This window comes from Lontra canadensis, unplaced genomic scaffold, assembly GCF_010015895.1.
Source record: "Lontra canadensis isolate GAN:19392208 unplaced genomic scaffold, GSC_riverotter_1.0 scaffold38, whole genome shotgun sequence".
NCBI lineage: Eukaryota > Metazoa > Chordata > Mammalia > Carnivora > Mustelidae > Lontra > Lontra canadensis.
In genome coordinates, this window is record NW_022631032.1 from 3,981,208 (window position 1) to 3,996,633 (window position 15,426).

General features: G+C 36.8%; 1 protein-coding gene across 1 annotated transcript in view; it reads left to right on the forward strand.

The window, feature by feature from the left end:
- SNX4 (sorting nexin 4) overlaps nt 1-15,426 on the forward strand; it is a 64,379-nt gene that overhangs the window by 8,374 nt on the left and 40,579 nt on the right. The window contains exons 2-5 of the mRNA XM_032869438.1: nt 6,893-7,014; nt 13,007-13,142; nt 13,220-13,369; nt 14,188-14,235. Coding sequence (XP_032725329.1) covers nt 6,893-7,014; nt 13,007-13,142; nt 13,220-13,369; nt 14,188-14,235 — 456 coding nt within the window. The remainder of the gene's footprint in view (nt 1-6,892; nt 7,015-13,006; nt 13,143-13,219; nt 13,370-14,187; nt 14,236-15,426) is intronic.

Below are 15,426 nucleotides of genomic sequence, written 5' to 3' on the forward strand. Positions count from 1 at the left end.
CCTGTGTCTCCTCAAGGATTTTGATGGATTCCTGTCTAACATTGAGGTCTTTCATCCATTTTGAGTCTATTTTTGTGCATGGTGTAAAGAAATGGTCCAGTTTCATTCTTCTGCATGTGGCTGTCCAATTTTCCCAACACCATTTGTTGAAGAGACTTTTTTCCATTGGACATTCTTTCCTGCTTTGTCAAAGATTAGTTGACCATAGAGTTGAGGGTCTATTTCTGGGCTCTCTATTCTGTTCCACTGATATATGTGTCTGTTTTTGTGCCAGTACCATGCTGTTTTGATGATTATAGTTTTGTAATAGAGCTTGAAGTCTGGAATTGTGATGCCACCAGCTTTGGCTTTCTGTTTCAACATTCTTCTGGCTATTTGGGGTCTTTTCTGATTCCATACAAATTGTAGGATTATTTGTTCCATTTCTGTGAAAAAAGTTGATGGTATTTTGATGGGGATTGCATTGAATGTGTAGATCACTCTAGGTCACATAGACATTTTAACAATATTTGTTCTTCCATTTTAACAATATTTGTTCTTCCAATCCATGAGCATGGAATGTTTTCCATTTCTTTTTGTGTTCCTCAATTTCTTTCATGAGTACTTACAGTTTTCTGAGTACAGATTCTTTGCCTCTTTGGCTAGATTTATTCCTAGGTATCTTACGGTTTGGGGCACAGTTGTAAATGGGATCAACTCCTTAATTTCTCTTTCTTTTGTCTCGTTGTTGATGTATAGAAATGAAATTGATTTCTGTGCATTGATTTTATACCCTGACACTTTACTGAATTCCTGTATGAGTTCTAGCAGTTTTGGGGTAGAGTTTCTGGGTTTTCCACATAAAGTTTCATTTTATCTGCAGAGTGAGAGTTTGACTACTTTCCTGATTCGGATGCCTTTTATTTCTTTTTGTTGTCTGATTGCTGAGGCTAGGACTTCTGGTATTACATTGAACAGCAGTGGTGATAGTGAACATCCCTGCCATGTTCCTGACCTTAGGGGAAAAGATCTTCTTGGTTTTCCCCATTGAGAATGATATTTGCTGTGGGTTTTTCATAGATGGCTTTGATGATATTGGTGATATCCCTACACTGTGAAGAGTTTTGATCAAGAAAGGATGCTGTACTTTGTCAAATGCTTTTTCTGCATCTGTTGAAAGGATCATATGGTTCTTGTTCTTTCTTTTATTAATGTAGCATTATCACATTGGTTTGTGTATGTTGAACTACTCTTGCAGCCCAGGAATAAATCCCACTTGGTTGTGATGAATAATCCTTTTAATGTACTGTTGGATCCTATTGCCTAGTATTTTGCATCCATATTCATCAAGGATATTGGTCTGTAATTCTCCTTTTTGATGGGGTCTTTGTCAGGTTTTGAGATCAAGGTAATGCTGGCCTCGTAAAATGAGTTTGGAAGTTCCCCTTCCATTTCTGTTTTTTTGGAAGAGTTTCAGAAGAACAGGTATTAATCCTTCTTTAAATGTTTGGTAGAATTCCCCTGGGAAGCCATCTGACACTGGGCTCTTGTTTGTTGGGAGGTACTTGATTACTGCTTCAGTTTCCTTGCTTGTTATGAGTCTATTCAGGTTTTCAGTTTCTTCCTGGTTCAGTTTTGGTAGTTTATACATCTCTAGGAATGCATCCATTTCTTCCATATTGTCTTGGCATGAACAACTTTATTAAGGTATAATTTATATACCATAAAATTCACTTCTTTTAAGTATCTAATTAAATAATTTTTAGTAAAATTACAGAGTTTTGTACCCATCACCACAATCCAGTTTTATTTATTTATTTATTTATTTATTTATTTTTTAAAGATTTTATTTATCTGTTTGTCAGACATAGATCATAAGCAGGCAGAGAGGCAGGCAGAGAGAGAGGCGGAAGCAGGCTCCCCGCTGATCAGAGAGCCTGATGTGGGGCTCCATCCGAGGACCCTGGGATCATGACCTGATCCGAAGGCAGAGGCTTAATCCACTGAGCCACCCAGGCGCCCCAACACAATCCAGTTTTAGAACATTTCTATCATCCCCCCAAATCCCTGCTGAGTGGGGAGTACAGTTCGATCCCAGAACCTCAAGATCATGACTTGAGCTGAAGTCATGCTTAACGGACTGAGCTACCCAGGAGTCCCCCAGGTGCCTCTCTCTTACAGTGTCTCTTGAATAGTAAGTTTTTAATTTTGATGGAGGTCTGGTATATCACTTTTTTCTTTTCTGGATTGTGCTTTTAGTATTATATCTAAGAACTCTTTGCATATCCTAAGATCACAAAGATTTTACTCCTGTGTTTTTTCTAGAAATTTCTTTCTTAGCTCTATATCTGGGCCATTCTGAGTTAATTTCTGTCTGTAGTGTGAGTAAAGGGTCTAAATCTTTTTTGGGGGGTCATGTGGACATTTAGTGGTTTCAGCACTATGTTGAAAAGACTCCATTCTCTATTGACTTGCCTTGGTGTGTTTGTTTGATTTAAATCAATTGACCTAAAAAAAAAAAAAGTCAATTGTAAGGGTTTATCTCTGGATTCTCAGTTCTGTTCCATTGATCTCTCTTCTTTCTGCCAATACAACACTGTCTTAATTACTTTTACTTTTTAGTAAGTTTTGAAATTGGGTCCTATAACTTGTTCAAAATTGTTTTGGCTATTCTAGGCCCTTTGTATTTCCATATAAGATTTAGTAATAGCTTATTGGTTTCTATAAAAAATCCTGCCGGATTAAGTATTTTTGAAGGACCAGTATGTTAATATGTTTAAATATTTTCAAGCATGTTCTATGCATGATGCTCCTTTGTCATTTGAAATTTATTGTGAAGTCTAAAGCAGATTTGATATTTATTCTTTTGTAGGGGTGTTACTTCTTATTTTTCTGCCTTAATCTTGTTGGAATGTTTAACTTTTCCAGTTCATTATACATGGACCACATGCCTTTCAGTTTGAAGGGTTATAACTTTTTTCCAGTCCAGGAAAGATTTGTTTGCTTGTTCTTTTTTTTTTTTTTTTAATCTTTATTTTTTTATAAACATATAATGTATTTTTATCCCCAGGGGTACAGGTCTGTGAATCGCCAGGTTTACACACTTCACAGCACTCACCATAGCACATACCCTCCCCAATGTCCATAACCCAACCCCCCTCTCCCTCCCCCCCTCCCCCCAGCAACCCTCAGTTTGTTTTGTGAGATTTAAATAATACAGATAGGGACCCCTGGGTGGCTCAGTTGGTTAAATGTGTGCTTTTGGCTCAGGTCATGATCCCAGGGTCCTAGGATTGAGTCTTAAATCAGGCTCCTTGCTCAGTGGGGAGCCTGCTTTTCCCTGCACCTGGTCTGCCTGCTGTTTCCCCTGGTTGTACGCATGTGCTCTCTGACAAATAAATCTTTAAAAATAAATAAATTCTACAGGTGATTATTGTTTCTGTTCTTTTTCTTCTAATTTCTTCTTTAAGGGCTAACATTGTTTAAATGTTGGTTCTTTGGGTTTTTTTAAAACCATATTTCATCATTTTTACCCTGTTTGGTCTTTTTTTTCTCAACATTCTACAGAAGCTTCGTAACTATGTTGTGTTCTTATTGATTTGATTTCTTGCAGTGTGTTTTACTGTCCCAATATATCTTGTTTTTTTTCTTTGCATTCTTTCTTTTCCAGTTAGCTCCATGTTCATCTCAATTGGCCTGTTTTTTCCCCCCGTTTTTCCTATAATTCTCAATATAACAATAAGTGTAATGTATTTTCTTTAGTGTTTGATTTAATAAATAAGATTAACTAAATAAGTCAAATCCCATAAACACTAACTCTTTTCATCTATAATCCTAAAAGTTATATTAAGGTTAGCTTTCATTTTGTTTTTAGTCTTAAAGAGCGTCTCTATGCGGGCTGAGAATTCTTCATGCAAGCAGTGAACTCCTGAAGTGTCAGGCACCGGGTTTCATCTGTCTTTCCATCCCTAATGACTGACATGGTAGATACTCAAGATATATTTATTGAATTAATAGTTGCTTTTGTCACTTTTATCTGCTTTTGTGCTTTTACTATTTCTTAGTGGTTTGCAACATTTTTAAAACTTTAAATAGATTTAAATATTCATTTTAGATAATAGATTATATTCATCTTTGAGTTGGAAATAATTTCATTAGCCTTTTAAATATGTTCATCTTCTACATTTATTTAATCCTAGGTAGTTAGTCTTAATTCAGGTAGAAAGTCATGATTGACACATCAAGCATCTACGTTTGGGATGTTACTCCTTTGCTCTTTCTTCAATGATACTCTTTACTCTGATGAGAAATTGGCTTTAAATACATGTCAACTAGTCTGTCTCTCTTTCAAGCATGTCCCTGGGCTCATCTTCTAGTCAAGTCAGTCCATCTCTAAATTTGCTCAATGTATCCTTTTAACAATTGTGCTTCTAGTTGGGTTATTCTTGGTACTCTTTGTTTTACTGAGAGGATAAACAATTTTATATCATCTTCCAAGTACTTCTGGTGTTATTGTTGTGTTCCTGTTTTCATTCTTTAGTTTTTATGATAGCTGGTTTTATTCTTTTTTTTATTTTTCCTTCTTTGGATGGTGTGAGTGTAAATTCATGACTCAGATGCATTATCTTTTTGGCTGGGGATCTTATTTGCTCTATTAGTCATTTGTTTCCAGTATTGGGGGAATTTTTCACTGGGGTAGATGGTGGTAAATCAAAGTGTTTGGCTATGGGCCAAAATTAGAATTATATATATGTGTGTGTCTCAACCACTGAGGGCTTCATAATCTTAATGTTGGGTGATTTGTGCTTATGTAATTTCTTGAACTTTCTTTTGGTTGAAGTATTTCCTTATTTTTTTCTCTCAGTAGCTAAACATACAACCTATACTTTATAAAAATGTTTTACTTGACAACTGAGTGATTTCTGTTTTTAATGACTAATAATTCTATTCTATTGGGTTAGCTCTTAGTTCTCTGTCCTTTTTACCATCTTTTAGCATTTTTATCTTATCAATTTTTCTTCAGCATTTTGGGGGTACTTCCTAAATTTAGTCATCATTTACTTTTTTGCCATACCACATAGCCTTTTCTGTTCTCATAGCACCGAGGTTTAATTTTCTGTATAAATCATCACCAGTGGGTTTTACTGTAGTTTTTTCTTTTTTCTTTCGGGGCATCCATCTTTCTACTTCTGTCTCTTGTAAACATGATAATAAAGAGCCACAGTGAGAAGCAAACAAGTGTTTATTTGGGATTAAAGAATTGCAATTTGGGGATTAAGATTCAGGTAGAAACCCAAATAGTAACCTGCTTCTAGGGTGAAGGTAAGGGGTTTTTATAAGGAAAAAGAAGGGGGGGGGACAGGTACAGGAGTTAAGAGAAAGAAAGGCTAAACCCTTAGTTATACATTGTTTTACTACAGATTCTGTCTTCAGAAAGTCCATAACCTAGGGACTTGTGGATAGGATATTTGTTTTCCTCCTGAATTCTCAAGCAGTTGCTTAAAACACTTGCTGTTTTGCCTAGTCCAAAGGTTTTGGTCTGGTATGAGCAGAAACTCAGATAAGGCAGTTACTCTGCAGTGGTTTCTTGGCTCCCTTTTAAAATCGCTCCATTCAGGGACGCCTAGGTGGCTCAGTTGGTTAAGTGTCTGCCTTTAGCTCAGGTCATGATCCCAGGGTCCTGGGATCAAGCCCCATATCGGGCTCCTTACTCAGTGGGGAGCCTGCTTCTCGCTCTGCCTGCTGTTCCTACTTGTATTCTCTCTCTGTGTCAAGTAAATACAATCTTTAAAAATAAAACAGAATAAAATGGTTCCATTTATGTCAGTTTTTGACATCCTTCTTCACAAACTGCCCTCAGTTATAATGTGCAGTGTTTATAATTAAATCCACCTCCGAGGGCACCTGGGTGGCTCAGTGGGTTAAAGATGCTGCCTTTGGTTCAGGTCGTGATCTCAGGGTCCTGGCATCCAGCCCCGCGTCAGGCTCTCTGCTCAGTGGGGAGCTGCTTCCCTTTCTCTCTCTCTGCCTGCCTCTCTGCCTACTTGTGATCTCTGTCTGTCAAATAAATAAATAAAATCTTTTAAAAAAAACAAACAAACCACCTCCGAACTCTGAGAGAGAGCAAGGGGGGAAAACCCAAAGCACAGCAGTTATCACATGGTCTCACTGTCTTCCTTGTTTATTAGTCTTGGAGTTACTTCCTCAGTGGCACACTTTCTTCACATACAGCCTTTGAATTACTGTGGTGGTTTGTTGTTGTTGTTGTTCTTTTTTGTTCTTTATCATAGACCTGGGGATGTTTTAGCAAGAACAGAGAGGGGTCTGCTGTTAAACCTTGCTGCTGTCTGACAAGTCGAGCCTATTAACCACTGCCAAAGCGTTTAGGCAAATTTTGCATTGGATATAATAAAAAAGAAAAAATAATAAAGTTGAATGTAAGACAACTTTTTTTTTTAAATTTAACCTATCTGAAAATCTTGCCTTTTGGCATATGTATAGTATTTTCTTTTTGAGGGACTGAGGTTTAACTTTATTAAAACAAAAAATTAGATTTTAATATTGAGAATTATTCATCTTTATATAAAATGTTTTTAGATTTTTTTTTCTTAGGCATTTTATATTGATTTTTTTCTTGGTCACTGAGACAGACAGAATGTTTGTGTTTTAATAATTAAATGTGTGATACATGTTAAAATAGCTTTTGGAAAAGTTTGGTGTGCTACAAAACGCTGCTAATGAGACATTTATCATTTGCTGCTGTCATTTAGTAACCCCTAGCAATTCAAGAAATAGAAGAAATTTGCTTGAAATATGTACCAACAATGGATTCTATTATAATAGTTATTTTTTTTTTCTTTTTGAATACTTTCTTGAAAGTTTTGTGGTTGTTCTTCTATTTGTTTTTGTCCAGATGACTGAAAATAATTTTTGGTTGAAGAAGATAGAAATTAGTGTTTCAGAAGCAGAAAAGCGAACTGGAAGAAATGCCATGAACATGCAAGAAACATACACTGCTTACCTCATTGAAACAAGGTGGGTGATGAGAATTAGATAGAAAAAGCTTTGTCTGGTAGCTGTTGATGCAAATTATGTTGCTTAATGGAATTGTTTATAAGTCATTGTCTTTTTAGGTTTTGGGTTTTTTTGTTTGTTTGTTTTCATTTTTTTTTTTTTATCTTTTTTTTTTTAAGATCTTATTTATTTATTTGACAGATAGAGATCACAAGTAGGCAAAGAGGCAGGCAGAGACAGAGAGAGAGGAGGAAGCAGGCTCCCCGCCGAGCAGAGAGCCTGATGCGGGGCTCGATCCCAGGACGCTGGGATCATGACCCGGGCTGAAGGCAGAGGCCTTAACCCACTGAGCCACCCAGGCACCCCTGTTTGTTTGTTTTCAAAGAGAGCGAGATAGTGTGTGCATGCTGAGTGGGGAGGGGCAGAGGAAGAAGGAGCGAGAGAATGCCAAGCAGGTTCCACACTCAGTGTGGAGCCTGACATGGGCCGAGTCTCAACCCTGAGATCATGACCTGAACTGAAATCAAGAGTCAGATGCCCAACTGACTGAGCCACCCAGGCGCCCTGTTTCTTTACTTTTTAACAGTTAAACAGTTGTGTCTTTTTCTATATACTCTTGGTAGCTATATATATATATATAATTTGTGGTTTTTTTTTGTAGCTATATTTTAATGCACTTGTGTTGGAAGTTGAGAGAAGGTTAGCGGAATACTTCTGGGATCTGAAATGTTACTTGATACATGCTTTGGAGGAGATTTTGGCATTAGATATAATAGTCCCTGTGCGATTTTGGGAAAGGAGATCTGGTTCCCAGGTGTGTATGAAGTGGACTTAGGTAGGTAAGATGGTTAGCAGAGAAGTATAGGAGGAGAGAATGACAGTCTAAATGCTGTCTCACAGGAAAGAATTGATTGAGACTAGAACTTTAGACTCAGATAAAATTGAAAAGAGTAAATCGTGAAATAAAACTCGGGGTGGGCGCCTGGGTGGCTCAGTGGGTTAAGCCTCTGCCTTTGGCTCAGGTCATGATCTCAGGGTCTTGGGATTGAGCCCCGCATCGGGTTCTCTGTTCAGAGAGCCTATTAACCACTGCTTCCCATTCTGACCTTCCCCCTCTCATGTTCTCTCTCTTTCTCTCTCTCTCTCAAATAAATAAATAAATAAAATCTTAAAAAAAGAACAAAAAAACAAAACAAAACAAAACTCAGGGTGCCTGGGTGGCTCAGTTGTTAAATGTCTGCCCTCAGCTAAGGTCTTGATCTCAGGGTTCTGAGACTGAACCCTGCATTGGGCTCCCTGCTAGGCAGGAAGCCTGCTTCTGCCTCTCCCCCTCCCCCTGCTTGTGTTCTGTCTCTCACTGCCTCTCTCTCCATCAAATAAATAAAATCTTAAAAAAAAAATTAAAATTCACCAAAAACATTGTCTTTTATCTCATAAGGAAAAAGTTAAAGGAGTTAGACTGTTTCGCCTAGAGAAAGGCAAGACAGGACTCTATTTTGCCAATTACAAACAGTTTATATAAAGGTTATATACCAACTAGTTCTTTTCTCTCTGTGAGACTGAGCAGAAATGCTTTGTGTTAAAGATATGAGATTTTTTATGGCCAGTAAAATAAAGTAATAGAACTATCAGAGCGAGTTGATAGTTATAACCATGTTTTAATGTGAATATATTTTTAAGGGAAAAAATTTTTGCAATTTTTTTTTTTTAAAGATTTTATTTATTTATTTGACAGAGCGAGAGATCACAAGTAGAGAGGCAGGCAGAGAGAGAGAGAGAGGGAAGCAGGCTCCCTGCTGAGCAAAGAGCCCCATGTGGGACTCGATCCCAGGACCCTGAGATCATGACCTGAGCCGAAGGCAGTGGCTTAACCCACTGAGCCACCCAGGCGCCCCTAGGGTAAAAAATTTTTAAACCCTGCATTTTCATAGGTTTACCAAAGGTCACTGAGCTTGTCTTAAGGCTACACCCTGTAACTTTTCAAGGCATTCTCCAGGTCTGTGTTTCTACCCTAAATAAAAGTTAGAATCTTGGAAAACATTGTTTACAATTCTGAAAGCTTTCTTTTTAAGTATACCAAAAAGAAAAAAAAGAATCTTCCCAGAATGAGAGAAAATTTATGTACGATAGGAACTTTAGGAACAGAAAGAGTTAAAGTTGGTCTTTTTAAAATTAGGTCATTTTGGGGTTTTTTGTATTTTGTTTTTTTAATTTTTTATTTTAATTCAGTTAACATATAGTGTTACATTAGTTTCAGGTGTACCATGTAGGATTCAGCAGTTCCATAGAATGCCTAGTGCTCATCACAGTAAGTGCCCTCCACAACATCTGTTTAATCCTTCCCCCCACAAAAATTAGGTCATTTTGTGACATATGTATCTACATATGTGTACCACAGAGATTTTTTCAAAATTAATTAATTAATTTATTAAGTAGGCTCTTCACCTAGCTTTGCTCACAACCCTGGGGCTTTGCTCACAACCCTGAGATCAAGAGTCACATGCTCTGCTGACTGAGCCAGCCAGACACCCCTCACAGAGATTTTTAAAGTAATTTAAAAAAACACGGTCCCATTAGAGGGTTTTGTTGCTGTGTCTTTATTTTTAAGTTAAATTGGCTACTTTAAAAAAAAAATCATACTTTAGAAATTAGTGTTAACTTTAGCTTTCTAAGTAAATTATTTTTTCCTGATCCTTTTTTTTTTTTTTTACTATGAGGTATAATTGACATATAACATCATAATAGTTTCAGATACACAACACTACCTTGTAGTATTTGTACAGATTGTAAAATGATCACAAGTCTAATAAACTAACATCTGTCACCATACAGTTAACAAATTTTTTTTTCTCATAATGGGAACTTCTAAGATTTACTCTTAGCAACTTCCACATATGCAGTAGAGTATTATTAATTATACATGCTTCAAGTTCTTAAATATAAAATTTTAAAGGATATTTTTATTTTTAGTATGTGAGTATTTTATCACCCAAATAAACAATGAAATTTGCTGTTGATTACTTTTACTGCTGGAAGAGAAATCTTGATTTGAATAGAATAATTAATTGTTGTTTACTTTTGGCTTTGAACTGAATAGAGCATCATAATTTATAACTGGGAGTTAGGAGTGACCATACTCGAGTAATGTAGCCTTACTCTGAATGAATATTTAAGTGGATCATCAGTAAGTGTGTGGTACACAAAATGATTATCGGGTTGACTTTCACAATTGTATTTCATTTTTTTAAAAAAATGTTTTATTTATTTATTTGAGAGAGAGAACATGAGCAGGGGGAGGGGCTAAGGGTGAGAGAGAAGCAGACTCCCCTGTGAGCAGGGAATTCCCACACAGGGCTGGATCACAGGACCCTAGAACCACTACCTGAGCTAAAGGCAGATACTTAACGACCGAGCCTCCCAGGCGCCCCGGGTCACTGGTTTTTAATTTCTCTAGAGATTTTTGGTTTTTCGTTCATAGAATAAGAACTCTTTTAAAGTAGATAAGAATATGCCTCTTTCAGAATTGATGGTTTAGGAGCAGTATGAAGTCTTCTGATTCATAAAATGAGGCTAATGATACAGTCCTTTCTGAGCATTAAATGTTGCATGTAAAACTGTTTATATGCTGTTAAATAGTTGTTAAATGAGTGAATAAATGTGTCAGTTTTAGGTCTCCCCTAAGTCTCTCTTATGTGTTTAGTCAGTCTCCAAAGGCTAGATGGCCTTAAATGGCCTTAAATGGACTTAAAAAAAACAAAAACAAAAACAAAAAAACTTAATCAGGTCTTCTTTCTTTCTTTTTTTAAAGATTTTTATTTGTTTACTTGACAGAGAGAGAGAGGGAGAGAGAGTGTACGAGCAGGGGGAGCAGAGGGCAGAAGGAAAGGGAGAAACAGGCCTCTTGCTGAGCAGGGAGCCTGATGTGGGGCTTGATCCCAGGACTCTGGGATCATGACCTGAGCCGAAGGCAGATGCCTAACTGACTGAGCCACCGGGGTGCCCCATAAGCAGGTCTACTAACAGCCTTGTAGGCGTACTTCTTATAGGCTATATTAATAATCTACATTAATCTGTTGATAGCAGGAAGTAGTTCTGTTGGTAATGATTTTGAATAATTTGAAACTTGATATTAACCCAGATATTTTTTGAGCTAAAGTCTGAGAATCTGAATTGGAATAGTATTAGTCATAGCTAATGTTTGGGTTAACTCTTTTTTTAATTTTTAAAAATTTTAATAGTATTTTTTTTAAAGATTTTATTTATTTATTTGACAGAGAGAGAAATCACAAGTAGGCAGAGTAGTAGGCAGAGAGAGGGGGAAAGCAGTCTCCCTGCTGAGCAGAGAGCCCAATGCGGGGCTCGATCCCAGGACCCTGAGATCATGACCTGAGCCGAAGGCAGAGGCTTAACCCACTGAACCACCCAGGCGCTCCTTAATTTTTAAATTTTTTTATGTTATTTTAAGATTTCATTTATTTGTCAGAGAGCACACAGCAGGCAGAGTGGCAAGCAGAGGCAGAGAGAGAAGCAGGCTCCCCACTGAGCCAGGAGCCCGATGTGGAACTCCATCCCAGAATCCCAGGATCATGACCCTAGGCAGAGGCAGCTGCTTAACCAACTGAGCCACCCAGGCGTCCCCTTTAACTCTTAAAGAGCTAAAGGTTAACTCTTTAAGATGAATTATGATTTGATAATTTATGTTTTTGCCATGGGTGCCGTTTGTACATTTGAATTTCCTGTTTTGTTTCTTTTTTACTTATATGCAATGATTAAATTTAGTGGCAGACCTAATATATAAATGATAAAAACACTGAACATCTATTGTGCTGAGCATGACATGATGTATATGCTTTCTTAAAACTACTTTATTCCAAGACGGATTTAGCTTCTGTGCCTTTATGTCCTAGTATACACATGTACATTGTGGTGATATGTGCATTTCTTGGAGGGCCTGAAAGTTACTGTTAAGCAACCAGTTAGAAAGTAGGAAGGTCCCGATAATGTTTAGAAGACTAATGCTCTCTAAGAATGATTATGCTAGTAGAAATCTTTTTTTTTTTAAGATTTTATTTACTTATTTGACAGAGACCACAAGTAGGCAGAGAGGCAGGCAGAGAGAGAGAGGGGGAAGCAAGCTCCCCGCTGAGCAGAGAGCCCTATGCGGGGCTCAATCCCAGGACCCTGGGATCATGACCTGAGCTGAAGGCAGAGGCTTCTGAGCCACCCAGGCGCCACCAAACTAACTTCAAATATCCTTGGTGTGATTTTACCCAAACTTCTCCCCAACTATAAGTTAAACTTTTATATGGCATTGCTTACAGCTCTCTATGTTAAAGATAAGACTAGAAATGAATTTTTACATCTTTTTTTCCCCCCTACTCTTTCAGAGTTAACATTTTGCCTTTGAAGATATTTTATGGTACATGGATGCATCTGATTTCTTTATAACTTTGAATCGAGGTCTTTGCGGTGTCTTGGTCTTTAGCATGAATGTTGTCTCATTGTGGCAGAAATGATGTAGTTAAAAATACTTTTTATTTAATGAAACAGCAGTTAAGCCAGATTTTACCCTATTGTAAAACCAATTACTATATATTAACTGAATTATTGTACATTGAGGCTTAAAATATGGGCTTAAATATGTGCTTAAATATGTGCTTAAAATATGTGCTTAAAATAATTATTTCTCTGGAGTTCAGATAGGTTTTCTGTAGCAGAAGGGAAAGTGGTTAGGAGTAAGGGCTTTGGAATCAGATAGATTTGAGTGCTTTATCTAGAGATCTTTGTGATTGTAGGAGCAGTAGCTACTTTCTCATCTATAGCATGGGGTTAATAATCTGTGCTTCACAGGCTGGTTAGGAGGATTAAAAAAGATGCTACATGAAAAGTTCTTCACTGAGTGCCTGGTTCGTAAGCATTTAGTAAATGGAGTCACAAATCTTGGTGGAGGTTGTGTGCTTGAATTTGTATTTAAAAAAAAAAGTAATAGAGGTCTTATTCTGTTCCTTTTCAGGTCAGTTGAACATACTGATGGTCAAAGTGTCCTAACAGACTCACTGTGGAGGCGGTATAGTGAATTTGAATTGTTGAGAAACTACCTTTTAGTTTACTATCCCCATATTGTTGTGCCACCTCTACCAGAAAAAAGGGTAAGAAATGAAACAGCAGTGTGGCTCAGAAGTATAGAGTGCTGAGACTGTTCTTCATGACTGTTTTGTTTACCTAGGCAGAATTCGTTTGGCATAAACTCTCCGCTGACAACATGGACCCAGATTTTGTGGAAAGACGACGGATTGGCTTGGAAAACTTTCTCTTGAGAGTTGCCTCGCATCCCATCCTTTGTAGAGACAAAATCTTCTATTTGTTTTTAACACAGGTATTTTTCTTTTATTTATTAGTCTTTAAAAAAAATTCATTTTTTTCCCTGTTATTTTTATTTATTTGTTTATTTATTTAAATATTTTATTTATTTGACAGACAGAGATCACAAGTAGGCAGAGAGGCAGGCAGAGCGAGAGGAGGAAGCAGGCTCCCTGCAGAGCAGAGAGCCCGATGTGGGGCTTGATCCCGGGGCCCTGGGATCATGACCTGAGCCGAAGGCAGAGGCTTAACCCACTGAGCCACCCAGGCGCCCCTTTTTTTCCTTTTAAACTATAGAATGCTTAGGCTTAGGTATCTCTTTGCAGCAGCTTTAATATACATTTAATCATGTTTTTCAGTTCATTTTGATTTTCAAAATTATTAGGTTACATCACTCAGCTGACATTTTTTAAAAATAATTTTTTAATTTTTTTGTAAATATATAATGTATTATTAGCCCCAGGGGTAGAGGTCTGTGAATCGCCAGGTTTACACACTTTACAGCACTCACCATAGCACATACCCTCCCCAATTCAGTTGACATTTTTATACTTAAAAGATACTAAAGACAGTACTTTCTGGCATCACTTAAATGATAGATATCAAAGTTAGTCTTTAGTTTTTTGAAGCCCAGGTTTATAAAATCTTGGGTCTGTCTTTTGGTAGTCTTTTGGACTCTGGATTATATGCTTAATTTTGAAATGGATTCTTTTGAACCTTTCTCCCATCTTCCCTGAAAGAAGAACAGAATAATAGATACTTTATTTAATTTGGAGTATTCTTTATAGGTTGTTTTATTTTGCAATGATTTCTAAAATTAACTTTAATTTTTAGGAAGGTAACTGGAAGGAGACTGTGAATGAAACTGGATTTCAACTGAAGGTAAGAATATTTGTATGAAATAGTTTGACAAGTTCCTTTACAATTCCTAGCATAATGCCATGCACTTAGTGGATACTTGATACTTATTGAATGTGTGAATGTTGGAAAAAGACTTTGCTTCTAATATCATTAGGAGGGTTTTCAAAGAAACACTGTGAATTCCCTTTGGATTTGTATAATTTTAGTTACTGATGAGTTTAGAGTGGGCATATTTATGAATTTCATTTCTGTTGGGAAAGAACATTTTGTAATTTAGACACAAGTTGTAGATTTTTCCCACATTATGCGCATAGGCTTTGTATCTTATTTTTTTTTCCTTAACCCTCTCTGCCTTTACCACTGCCGCTCACATTCTTGCCCACTTACTTGCTCTTTTTTATCAGATAGGAAAGACACTGCTGAAGAATTGAGCTTGGCATTCCTAATCATAGCAGACTAAAAGATGAGCCAAATGTCATGCTTCTGTCTGCTGGGACATGGTGGTCAGTTTTGAGTGGGCATATGAGTCATTTTCAATTAGTGTCTGTTAGTGATACAGCTTTTCAGATTTAGCCATTATAATTTGTCCTTGGGGATGAAATTATTGTCTAAAAATTGAAAAACATGGTATGGTGTGAGGCCACCCTGACTCCTGTCTGCTCTCCCTTGGCTCCAAAAGTAGGGTAAACACAGGTTGTTGGCAAATTTTCGAAAGTTTTTATCTCTTGTGTAAACTGAACAGGTAAGTAGAAAAATGTAATGTAGATTGATAGGATATATAGAATAATGAACAAATCAAATGATAATTTAGTAACAAAATGCCAGTAGTTCTAGACAACAAGAACAAAATGACTTTATAGTAGTTATGAAGACACCTCTTAGAGATTTTTGTATTGGCACTTAGGTATTTGAAATTTAGCGCAAAAAACTAGGAAGATAAAATTTGTGCATGGAAAATATAATAAAGTATCTAATTCTGTCATAACCTGATTCTAATGAATCATGGAAAAAATTAGAATTTTCTTGGCTATAATTTGTTACTTTATGGCATTCAGAATATTGGAATTTTAATTTAGAGTTGAATTTGAGATAACTCAAAACTTTAAAAAAAATGTTTTTCTTTTGATAGGTTTTCTGAGAACTAGTCCCCGATGTTAGGAGCTAATACTAAGAAAAAGAGAAAAGTAAAACAATTGTTTTGGTGACTTCTCT